The sequence below is a fragment of the Lactuca virosa genome, chromosome 6 (genome assembly GCF_052849685.1).
Source record: "Lactuca virosa cultivar CGN04683 chromosome 6, Lactuca_virosa_CGN04683_v6, whole genome shotgun sequence".
NCBI lineage: Eukaryota > Viridiplantae > Streptophyta > Magnoliopsida > Asterales > Asteraceae > Lactuca > Lactuca virosa.
The window spans coordinates 261,705,274-261,717,365 of NC_136431.1; the positions used below are offsets into that span (position 1 = coordinate 261,705,274).

Here is a 12,092-nt window from a genome sequence, read left to right on the forward strand (position 1 = left end):
GAGTCCAAGAGTTAAATACTCGTTCGAAGCAACATAGAAGTTACGGTTATTACCTAGGATGAAGAGTTAATGTAAAGCCATGTTTCTTTGATGATTCCGAGACGTAATCATCCTAAGGGGGAGATAATTGTAAAGCCCGTAGATCCGGGCTAGTCAATTTAGAGACAGTGAGCATCAAAAATGAGTTTTTGATGGAAGATTATTTAAAAGGAGTAATCTTAAATAAGTTGTAGAATATGTCACAAGGGTTCCGTACATATAAAGAATTCCGAAATCCGAGTTATAACGAAGAAGTTATGGTCCGTCGAAGTTTCGCGAAAAAACCGGCACGACACTATGCAGCGTAAATAGTGAATTTATGATATTGGACTTTTTGGCCTTAGTGATCTAAACAAAAGTTGTAGTATACGTTAAACCGAGAGCGTGCATAAAAAGAACGCTCAAATCTGACTTCGTATGAGGAAGTTATGATTTTTCTAAGATTTTGGCCTAGCAGTGCACGGCCCGAAACTCGAATTTTATATCGAGCGGTTTTTGGCCAACGCGACCTAAATGAGAATTGAATATCTCATTAATAGGAACTCAACGAAAAAGACAGATGAAAACGGAGTCCGTATGTAGAAGTTATGAATTTTACGCGGACATTTAACAGTGTAGTCACCTCTGACTGTTAAATTTAAGGTCGGTCAAAGAATTAGCCAACGGAGTCAAAAGGAAAGTTGTAGATCTTATTTTACCTACGCGTGGCTATAAAGAACGTCAAAAACGGAGCTCCTATGCTAAAGTTACGGACTTTAGAAGTCGGAAGTGTGTTGCGCGAAAATGGGTGATGTGGCACAATCTTGGCCATTGCTTTCTCCCCAAGTCTTGCCACCAGATGGTGACATGTGGCACCAAGTTCAGCCATATTTCACCCTATAAATAGAACCTCTCCCACCCTCATTTTCTTCACACCTTTCACATTCTTTCTTCTCTCTACACTCTCTCTAAACCTCCCAAAAACTCCCCTAGCGCTAGAAGAAAGCCCCGGAGCGCTCGACGGCTCCGAGAAGAAGAGATTTCGGCTCGGAAGTCCTGCCCCTACAGAGCCCGGCTTCTAGCCAAACCCCCTCGTAGGTAAGATACGCCTACCTAATTTTTAATATAGCTTTTATTTAAATATAGTAACGTTATTAGGACCTTATAATAATTATTTGAGCTATTATTATGGGTTATATAAGTGTCGTTGAAATATCTTTTTAACTACTCGTGGTACGGGGAATATGGTTTAAAGGGCCACATAGGGTTGTTGGATTTCAGAAGTGCTATATGCCAAAATGGTCCTGCCCTCCGCTGTTTTATGTCTGGCCCCTGACTGTACATAGTGGTTGGAAAATATTGTTTAAACGCTTATATAATAATAATAATGCTAAGACTAATAATCAGTCACGGTAAATATTAGACTAAAATTTAACGATAATAATGCTAGGTTTCGTCGAAGGAAAATAGAATCATTAAAAGTGAAGCGTTGCCCGAGTTTGGAATCATCACTTTAACAAGTGAGTGCATAGTTACTTTCATCTTACATATAGATATGAAGTATTTTATATAAATTACGTGCTATGTGTGTATACTATCTGAATACTTGTTGTCTATGCTGGATGGAACGTTTTATACATGTTTTAAATGATCTAAACTGTATATGTATTTTATGTCTACAAAATGTGTTGGGTAAAACATGGGTAGATTAGAGGTGAGATAAATGACGAGCGATGAAAGATGAGATTAATGATGAGCGATGAAAGATGAGATGAATGATGAGCGATGATATATGAGTGATAAAATATGGTGTGAAGCGATGACCTAAGCGATGAGCCAAAGCGATGAGCCAAAACGATGAGCCAAAACGATGAGCCAAACGATGACCCAAGCGATGTCCCCGTCATCTAGCAGAGTATGGATGACAACCACGGACTATTCTAGACAGTCTAGTGGAACACTAGCAGGCTCGCAACCTATAGGTGTTGTGAACGATGTGTTCACCCCGTGTACTATAAAAACCCATTGACAGGTATTACGAGTGGACTCTCGAAAAGGATACTGTCAATAAACGAGATAAACTCTGGTGACTATGCAGACTTAGTGTCGATTCCTTAGGATACTCCTTAGGAATGAATGAACGAGGAATCGCTGAATCTTAGGGTAGATACTTAAGAGTAAAGAAGATAATGGGGATGGGTAATTGGGTTGATTGTTTGATGTTTAACATAATAATTATATTATTGTGGGTTGAAAACCCTATGTACTCACCAGGTTTCCCAACCCGACCCACTCAAGCTTTTTTGTATCACAGGTGTCGATATGAAGCTACTTTACACTGAGGGATTTAAAAGAGATGTAGATCACTAGTGTAAATGAATGTAAGTTTTGTTTATGCTTATGTTTCTGTATTGACGATGACATCCCAAATGTTTTAAAATGGATAAAAATACATTTCTTCGGAAATGCTCTGATAATGTATTTATCATGTTTTTATGGGAACAAATTCCGCAACATTTTTATTAAAAGATGTACTCTGATTTTTATAAAGCATAAACAAAATGGGTCTTTTCTGGACGTGAAAATGGGGATGTCACGTATCGGGTCCCTGAACCCGAAGAACTCAGGCGCCCCGTACGCCTTGAACTCCCTGAACGAAGGAGTTTGGGCCCCGACCTGGCCTGCAGCAATCTCGGCTCGAAAAGACCTGAGCCGCTCCTCCATGATCTCCATTATCCCTTCCTTGACCGTCCCAAAAATCACTGGGGTAGCGTCAAGGATGACCCTCGTAACCTCGGTTGTAATAAGCTCGCGCAGCCTCTCATCAATGGGTTCGGTACCATCGCCTGACCCAGATCCGGATCCGGATCTTGATCCCCCTGCTCCATGTCGTGTCACCACCATACTGCACTGCAATACCATAAAACATAATGATCAGGATGTCAAAAAAGGGGATCCTTCCACACCGGTTCTCCTTAGAGCTTCCAGATCTAACATTGGTTAGGGTACAGGTCTTGTGCTTTCAGTAGTACGGGCCCAATACTACCATCCACACCTACCTCTACATTCCCCAAGGCTCTACCTGATAACTCTAATTCCTACCAAAACAAAACATATCTCACAGGCTACCGCATAGCTTAAATCGTAGGCTATCCTAAGATTTGCTCCATCCATATCAACCCAAAACTCAATCATAACAGGTTGCCTTATGCATGCAAATTATACACAAAACATGATCAAATAGACTTTCGAATAACAGAATCTACCCTAAGACCACAACCAGACAAGCAACTGGAAATAAGGTAAAATCAATCATTCTAAGGCTATAAGACCCTAACCGTATACAATTTTGAAAGCATACACGTGGCAAGATTCATACGATTATCATAATTCAAATATCAGTATAGCATGGCTAACATATTAAGGAACTACTTACTTGAGCTCAGCCGATTACGCGCATTGCACTCTCCCTTTTCCAGTTTAAGAAGTTTTAACTTTGATTTTTGAAAACAGTTTTACCATTTGCTTAGTTTGAGTCTTGACACACCCCGAGAGTGTGCCCGGATCCCTTAAAGCAAGGCTCTGATACCAACTTGTAACATCCCAATAACAACTGTTTTCAAAATTCATAACATCAAATATTTTATTCAATATATCAGAGTGTCCCAAAATAAAATCGCCGTAGATAGTACACGCTGCGCCGTCAAACCGGGCCCTTGCCCTTAGGCTCTGAAGTACCTGAAACAAACAACAAACTGTAAGTTAATGCTTAGTGAGTTCCCCAGAGCATACCCCACACAATCCACATAATCACATAATCCATATTAGCTCTATAAGCTACACATAATACATAAGCCATGCATACAAACATATAAGGATGCCATGGAAACCTTCCAAGGTCTTATACCAAGTGCCCCTGGAAGCCCCACGTAGTCTTAACTATCTTCCATAGGAACCCCCCACATGGTCTTTGCTTGCTGCCACTGGAACCCCCACGTGGTCTTGGCTACCTGCCGTGGGAACCTCCACACGGTCTTCACTAACCATAGAAATAACATACGAGCTAAACATGTAAACATACTAGGAAGCCGTGGAAACCCTCCAAGGACTTATACCAAATTCCATAGGAACCTCCTCATGGTCTTAATCTACTGCCACGGGAACCCCCGGGGACTTCCACACAAATGTCATACGGACATATCATATGACCAACTAACAATCCATATATCATGTAATGGGCCGGCCTTGGTGCCTTGGACCCATTGGTATGGTGAGAAGACTCACCTCTCAAGAAATGCTGAACTGATAAGATAAGTCCCAACTTGCAGCTCCAACTCAAATGTCTACAACCATCATGTGATTAACTTTGTCAAAATCCCAAAATACCAAAAATACCCTCAAAGTTAAACTTAGTCAACCATGGTCAAAGTCAAAGTCAACAGTCAAGGTTAATAGTCCATATTGACCCCAACTCGTCGAGTGCATCTAGCAACTCGTCGTGTTCCTTCAGTGTTCAGAAGACCTGGGAAAAACCCTAGATAACTCGGCGAGTTGTCTCATTAAGTCATCGAGTTCACTTAGTATCCAGAAAGCGGGGTAACTCGATCCAACTTGTCGAGTTGCTAGGGAAACTCTTCGAGTTTACCCCAGTCTAAACCTATTCAGCCCTTTTTAGTCGAATCTAAAGCTCCAAACTACAGATGCAGTCCCCTAGGGTGTAGTTTCCACGTAAAGTTGCCAACTTTACGTGCATGCAAGGCTTCAAGAGGCTAAAATGCTAAAACCAAACTTGATAATAGGTTTAGGGCATGAGGAAAGGCCAAAGCTTGATAAAGTTGATAACTTTATGACTATAGGGGCCTAGAAGAGTTCAGATCTTAATTTACAACTTCAATTCATTCCCAATTTCCAAAAATAGGTCCAAAATGGGCTAAAAAGGCCCTACTCTCTTGAATGAAAAGATCTAACCAAAGAAAGACCAAGGTAATAGCTTTTTACCTTCAAATGGTGGCTACAACTAAGTAGATGTTGGATCTATAAGCTCCTTCTCGTTCCAAGCTCTTAAATCCTTGAGTTCTTCAAGAAACGTACCAAACACACACTCTTTAGCCTTACACACACTCAATATGGAGGGTTATCTCAATTAGAGTTTTGTTGTGCTATGTTGGAGAATGGATGGGTCGAGATTGCCGGTGAACCTTGCAGAATCGACTTCCCCTGATATCACAGTACAAAATAGGATAGAGATTGTTAGTCGACGTCTGGGAGGGGATCCCGGGACGAAGCTCCGACGATCTAGTTAGTATGAGATCTGAGAGAGAGATGGTAAGTGATTATAGAAAAGAGATAATTTGTCTCCTTCTTCGTGAGGAAGAAGGATCCTTTTATACCTGTCCCAGAGGCATGTCTCTCAACTGATTTTGTTGAGGATACTCTCGTGAGGTGCGACGTGGCAGACCCATATTGGAGGGTCCTCAGTCACGTCTTTTGCCTCCTTCTCCCATTGGCTGGAAGGAGATCTTCCAAATGTTCACAAAGATAGTGGCTATCGTCTGATGAGCGCGTGGGACTCTCTAATTGGTCCCACGTTTGCCAGGGTATGATTTTCCGGAGAAGGGGTTAAGGTGCGGCTCTGCACCTTAACTGCCTTATCAGCGACCCTCGTGTTGGTGAAGGCCCGGACTTGGCTTTAGACTGGGTTCTAACCAGGCCAAGCTCGGTGTCAGTTTGACTTCTCTTTTGACGTTTCTTGGAGTGATACGTTAACAGATTTGCTTCTGGACTGTAAAGATGATAAGGGAGGCCACAAATGAACCATAAGTTCTTTATATAGGGTGCAAAACCGAAAAATTAGGGTTTTCCTTTCCAGCGCCTACTCATCGAGTTGGGGCTCCCAACTCGTCGAGTAGGGTCCTTAACCCGCGTCCAGAAAAATCTCTACACGACGAGTTGGAGCTCCCCAACTCATCGAGTTCTGGTCCAAAACCCTAAAACTTGAAAAAAAAATATTACCTGGACCAAGCGTTACACCGCAAACCAAGGCTCTGATACCAATTTGTAATGTCCCAAAATTTTATATCCCAAAAAATTCATTTTTGTACTAATAAAACCATCACACAATCATGTTTATAAAAATCATAAAGGAAATCAAAGTATGTCAACAATCATCCAAAATACATCAAATTCAAATAAGGCAAAAAATCATGGTGTGTGCGATGCGATCATCTTGAGCTCTTCCCATTCGAACCGGAAGTACCTGAAACATAAACTGTAAACCGTAAGCACAAAGCTTAGTGAGTTTTCCCCAAATTACCACATTTTGTACATACAATGGGCCTCGTCCGACCTCTATCGGGCCCCGCCCGACGCAGATCTGTCAGTAACAGGCGATGGGCCCCGCCCAACACACTCATCACGCCCTGCCTGGCATCAGGCCCCACCCGATATATATACATACACATACAATACATGCAAGAGTCACACATACAACTAGCATTCTAATAAACAAAGGGCCGACATTAGTGCCTTCGACCCGCCTAAACAGTGTGAGAAGACTCACCTCGATCAGCTGATAAACAAATAACACTCGGCTGCTGAACCGTAAAATCCCCATGCTAAATCACAAATAATAAAACCCTAATTAGCAATTAGTACATTAACCGAAATTGAGAGTTCAAATCCTCATATAAAGGGTAAAAGACCCTTTTTCCCTTCCTACCCTAGGCGTAACAACCTATGGCCCAAGCCCAAAAGTCCTAAAGTTCAATAAATGGCCCAATAAGGGTTCTAGTGAGTACCCCCCCCCCCCCCGCGTACCACAAGTTACGCCCCACATACAAGCAGTTACAACGAAGGAAATCGGGGCTCAGACGTGTTACGCTGAGCGTACACCTTGGTACGCCCCATGCACTCATCAGAAAGCCAAAACTCATTATTAAGCACTTAATGCTTAAGTCCAAACGCCTAAAGCACAAATCTTGCTCAAGGGAAGCATCTTAAATGATAAAGTCTTGCATGGATCAAAGAGACTCAAGTCCAAGATTTAACATTCTACTTCCATTAAATGATCATTAACTCGTGCATGATTGATATACAACCATAGAGATGCAAACTTTATGAACTAGGAACCTCAGGAACATCACAAGGATAACTCAAATTTTTTGGAGTAACATTTACTCACAAGAACTTACTCATGGGACCAAAATGTGCTAAAAACTTAACTAGTCCTAGATCCAAGCATGGAATAGCAAGGTCAAGACTTTATACCTCTATGAAGCTGAAAATCATAGATGGACTCTAGATCTACAAGCTCCTACTTGATCAATGCTCCTCAACCAAGCTTCTTCTTCTTCTTCTTCAAGATACACCAAACACACACCAAAACACACATAGATCAACTCTTTTTAGAAATGGGTTAGGGTTTCGAAATAGTACTCAAAAGGGGCAATAGAGGATGATAAGGAGAGAGCCTTGGAACATAAGGTTGCTTAAATAGGGTACAAACCCTAAAAATTAGGGTTTGACCCCTGACCATGTGTGCCCAACGTACGTACTCAGCCCCCATTTTTCATTTGAATTCCATTTGTGACAAATTTTCAAACAATTCTCATACCAAGGGTTAAATTTTAAAATACCTAGAAATCGAGTGTTACAGTTGGGAGGGGTTGGAAGTAGCGATGAAAGTGGGTCCAAACCCGGACCGGATGGACCCGGACGAAGAAAACCCAGAACCGGTTAATGATTTTTTGTAGGATCGGAAATCGGACCGTTATACAGGAACTGGTTCCGGTTCGGTTCCGGGTAAAGTGGTTCTAGAACCGGAAAACCCGAAAATATTAAAGTGGGTAGGGTGGAACCGGATAAAGTGGTTTTAGAACCGGAAAAACCGGAATTTTTTGGTAATTACTTACTACTTAGTGGGTTGAACTTTGAAAATTTTCATATTGATATCCCAACTTTGGGGGACTGTAAGTCATTGAATACGAACCCGAAATTGTCAAACGTATAGTCTAAAATCATGTACAAACTCTAATCTATACTTTGGAAAAAACCTCATGTCAATCCGATTTTAAACGACTGAGATATGCATGTTTTAAAATTTTAACAAAATACAAAGTACAAAAACAAATAGCCGAAAGTTGAAAATTTTCAGCTTTGATATCCCGACTTTAGGGGACTATAATTCATTTAATATTAAACACAAAATGACAAAATTATAGTCTAAATTCATGTACAAACTTTTAACTACAAGTTGGAAAAAATGCATGTTAATCCAACTTCAAACGAATTAGATATTAATATTTTAAAATTTTCACAGAATACAAAAAAGCTGAAAACTAAAAACTTCTAGCTTTGATATCTTGACTTTGGGGGACTGTAAGGTATCAAATATTAAACTAAAAAAGGAAAATTTATAGTCTAAAATCATGTACAAACTCTAAACTACATGTTGGAAAAAACCGCATGTCAATCCGACTTGAAATGAATGAGATATGCATGTTTTAAACTTTTCATAGAAACCTGTTCCTACACCTAAAAGTGGCTTCGGTTCCTAACACCGGTTCCGGTTCTTAAACCTGGTTTACCCGAACCCGATGGACCCAAACCCGGATTACCCGGAACCCGGATAAAGCCATTCTTTAAACCCGGAACGGGAACCGGTTCTATATATTCTGGTTCTAACGGTTCCGGTTCTGGTCCGATTCCGGTTCGGTTTTCCGGTTATAAATATCATCCCTTGTTGGAAGAAGGTGATGGTGGCAGGGATGAAAGAGAGATTTTCCTAATTTATTATTATTATCAGTATATATAAAAGTATAAAAAGAAAATATAAAAATATATAAGAAAGGGCGACCAATGCAACGAATGCAAACCACATGGACTAGCCATAAAAAATCCAATACTATGACCAAATATGTGAATTTGGGCAAACCATAGGGACCAAATGTGTAATTTACTCTAGAAAAAGATAATGAAAAGGTAAATTGATATTTTATATGGTTTGGAGGGTGTCTTTAACAATATTGGTTATAAGGATCAAATTTGCAATAAAATGAAACCATAAGGACAAGTAGTGTAGCATTTTCTATCATTGTCCTCAGTCACTTTTAAAAAACTACTAGGACCATTTATGAAATTTTGTCAAATAATAATAAAAAAAAATTAATCAAATAATAAGAATATATTTATGTTTTAGATGATTATATAATACAAATTGTACATTCCTACAGAACATAAATTATTATCTGACAAAAAATTATTATCTCGATCACTTTCTTTTAATTACAATCCAGCGAAAACATATTTTGGATCACAATATGATATATAAGAAAAAGAGGATATGTGAGTTTTAAACCAAATATACAAGTGCCCATGGAAGGACATGAAATGTAAATATGTGTATGTAGATGGTAGCGTTGCTATTTCGTACGTAACGGCTAATAGTGACGTTTCATCTTAGAAACTTGAAAACTTGACAACCCAACTAATGAGTTGTTGGCCATGCCTTACTCACCGCCCATTATTCTTTATTTTAAGTTTACAATCCTACCCCTGCCCATTTCAACCAAAATTTGATAGAAAAGATGATAAGATTTACATATTATTAACTTTTTTATATATTTTTTTCAATTTTAGCTAAGATATCTAACATAAAATAAATATGATTATGAAAATACAGACATATAACGTATTTTTTTGTTCAAGTATATAATTGTGAAAGATGTGAATGTATATTACTAATCGGCAAAGGTTGATTTTGTTCAAGCAATCATAGATCGACACTTGGAGCCCTTCAACTGCCTACTTCTTTCTTTGATTAAAATTCAATTCTAAACTCTTCTCACCCCCTTTATTTCTTGATCATATATTGAGTAGATAAAAATCTGGAAATAGGCCCAAATACATTATCTTCGAGCCATTTTTGCCTTTCCAACCACAACAATGTGGAAGGTCACCCCTTCAAAATCTTTGGTCATTAGGATCAATCTTGTGTTCCTATCTTGTTTTCTTGTTATTTATGCCACCCTCCTCCTCCGTCCATCGGCCTCCTCCGTCTATCATGAAAATGCTGCGTCATATGTTCGCTGCTCCCTCCGTGATTGCCACCACAAGGTAAGGTGAGCTGCCTCCATGCCTGAAAAACAAAGAACCTTCATGGGTTCTTTGTTTTTACGTTTGTGTCTTAACATATTTAGCTGATTAATTTATTTTTAGGTGGAAACCGGGTACAAGATGAAGGCAGTGCTGCTGGAAGACGCAGTAGAGTCGAGTAGTAATCACTCAAAGCAAAAAATTGGAACCAAAATGGTGAAGAGAGAGAGGCCAAGTTTCTTAAATGTAAGTGGTTATCCGGGAACAGGGATAAGGATGAGAATGGGGATGGTGAATATGGAAGGGGAAGATTTAAGCGATTGGAACGTGCTTGGAAAGACGATTCCTGTGACGTTTGAAAAGGTTTCAGATTTATTCGAATGGAAAGACTTGTTCCCAGAATGGATAGATGAAGAAGAAGAGATGCATGAAACATTGTGTCCGGAGATTCCGATGCCGGATTACAAGAAATACGGGTATTTCGACATGATAGTGGTGAAGATACCATGCAAGTTTCCGGCAGAAGGGTGGGGAAGAGATGTTTTCCGGTTGCAACTGCACATGATAGCGGCGAATATGGTGGTGAGGAGAGGGAGGAAGAATTGGAATAGGAAGCCAAAGGTGGTTGTTTTGAGCAAGTGCCGGCCAATGGTGGAGATATTCCGGTGTGACGATTTGCTGGCACACGACGGCGATTGGTGGTATTATCGGCCTAATATGAAGAAGTTGGAACAAAAGGTTTATTTACCCGTTGGTACTTGTAACTTGGCTTTACCTCTATGGGGAAAAGGTACAATCTTTCTTATTTAATAAAAAGAATTTCAATTAAATTTTATAAAAATTTAATCTTTATTTATCTTTTCACAGGAAACGATGAAGTATACGATGTAACCAAGATCCAACAAACAAACTCAAGACGTAAATCAACAAAACGTCAAGCCTACGCCACCGTGCTCCACTCGTCGGAATCATACGTCTGCGGTGCCATCATGCTAGCCCAATCCCTCCTCAAAACAGGAACCAAACACGACCTCATCCTCCTCATCGACACCTCCATTTCCGTCGCTACACGCCAGGTTTTAGCTGCCGCCGGTTGGACTATAAGAATCATCGAACGCATCCGCAACCCACGAGCCGAGAAGGACTCTTATAACGAGTACAACTACAGCAAATTCCGGCTATGGCAGCTCACCGACTACAACAAGATCATTTTCATCGACTCTGACATCATCGTCCTCCGCAATCTTGACATCATCTTCTCGTTCCCACAAATGTCCGCCGTCGGCAATGATAATTCCATATTTAATTCCGGTATAATGGTCATCGAGCCATCAAACTGTACTTTCAGGCATTTCATGCAACGTACCAATGACATCATCTCGTACAATGGTGGCGATCAAGGGTTTTTGAATGAGATATTCGTTTACTGGCACAGATTACCGAGAAGGGTTAACTTCTTGAAGAACTTTTGGTCAAATACAACTGTCGAAACCAGCATGAAAAACCAGTTGTTTGGGGCTGATCCACCGAAGCTTTACGCCATACATTATTTGGGAATCAAGCCATGGCTATGCTACAGGGACTATGATTGTAACTGGGATATAGGGGATCAGCATGTGTATGCCAGTGATATCGCACACCGAACATGGTGGAAGCTTCATGACACCATTGATGAGAGCTTGCAAAATTACTGTAAGTTGACGAAGCAAAGGAAGATAGAGTTGAAGTGGGATCGAATGCAAGCTAAGAAACTTGGATTTGCCGATGAGCACTGGAAGATCAATGTTACAGATCCAAGACGCCGCGGTTAAAATCACATGAATATTACATTGCCGATTTTTGTTTATTATTGGTTTTGGTTTGGAACTATATCATGCTCTAGCTGATCATTCTTGATGTACATACGGATGGATTTATATATACTTGTACGGAGTTAATATATGTTTTTAAGGTCATTTGGTTAATACGATTGAATAGAAACT

At 40.1% G+C, this 12,092-nt stretch overlaps 1 protein-coding gene across 2 annotated transcripts; it reads left to right on the forward strand.

The window, feature by feature from the left end:
• Nucleotides 1–9,749: 9,749 nt before the first annotated feature.
• LOC145121308 (UDP-glucuronate:xylan alpha-glucuronosyltransferase 2-like) lies at nucleotides 9,750–12,074 on the forward strand. Of its 2 annotated transcripts, none has more exons than XM_079057076.1 (3): nucleotides 9,750–10,131; nucleotides 10,234–10,900; nucleotides 10,978–12,074. In XM_079057076.1, the coding sequence occupies exons 1-3, from the start codon at nucleotides 9,961–9,963 to the stop codon at nucleotides 11,919–11,921; spliced, it is 1,782 nt and encodes a 593-aa protein (XP_078913202.1). In that variant the 5' UTR covers nucleotides 9,750–9,960; the 3' UTR covers nucleotides 11,922–12,074. The 2 variants fall into 2 exon arrangements, with proteins under 2 accessions (XP_078913202.1, XP_078913203.1); XM_079057077.1 differs by having other exon boundaries at nucleotides 10,019–10,136.
• The last annotated feature ends 18 nt before the right edge of the window (nucleotides 12,075–12,092 follow it).

Excerpts from the sequence above, each read along its gene's own strand:
- LOC145121308 (XM_079057076.1), top strand. The coding sequence starts at position 9,961 with ATGTGGAAGGTCACCCCTTCAAAATCTTTGGTCATTAGGATCAATCTT. Across the intron at positions 10,132-10,233 it reads TCCGTGATTGCCACCACAAG|GTGGAAACCGGGTACAAGAT; the intron begins GTAAGGTGAGCT and ends ATTTATTTTTAG. Across the intron at positions 10,901-10,977 it reads TTTACCTCTATGGGGAAAAG|GAAACGATGAAGTATACGAT; the intron begins GTACAATCTTTC and ends ATCTTTTCACAG.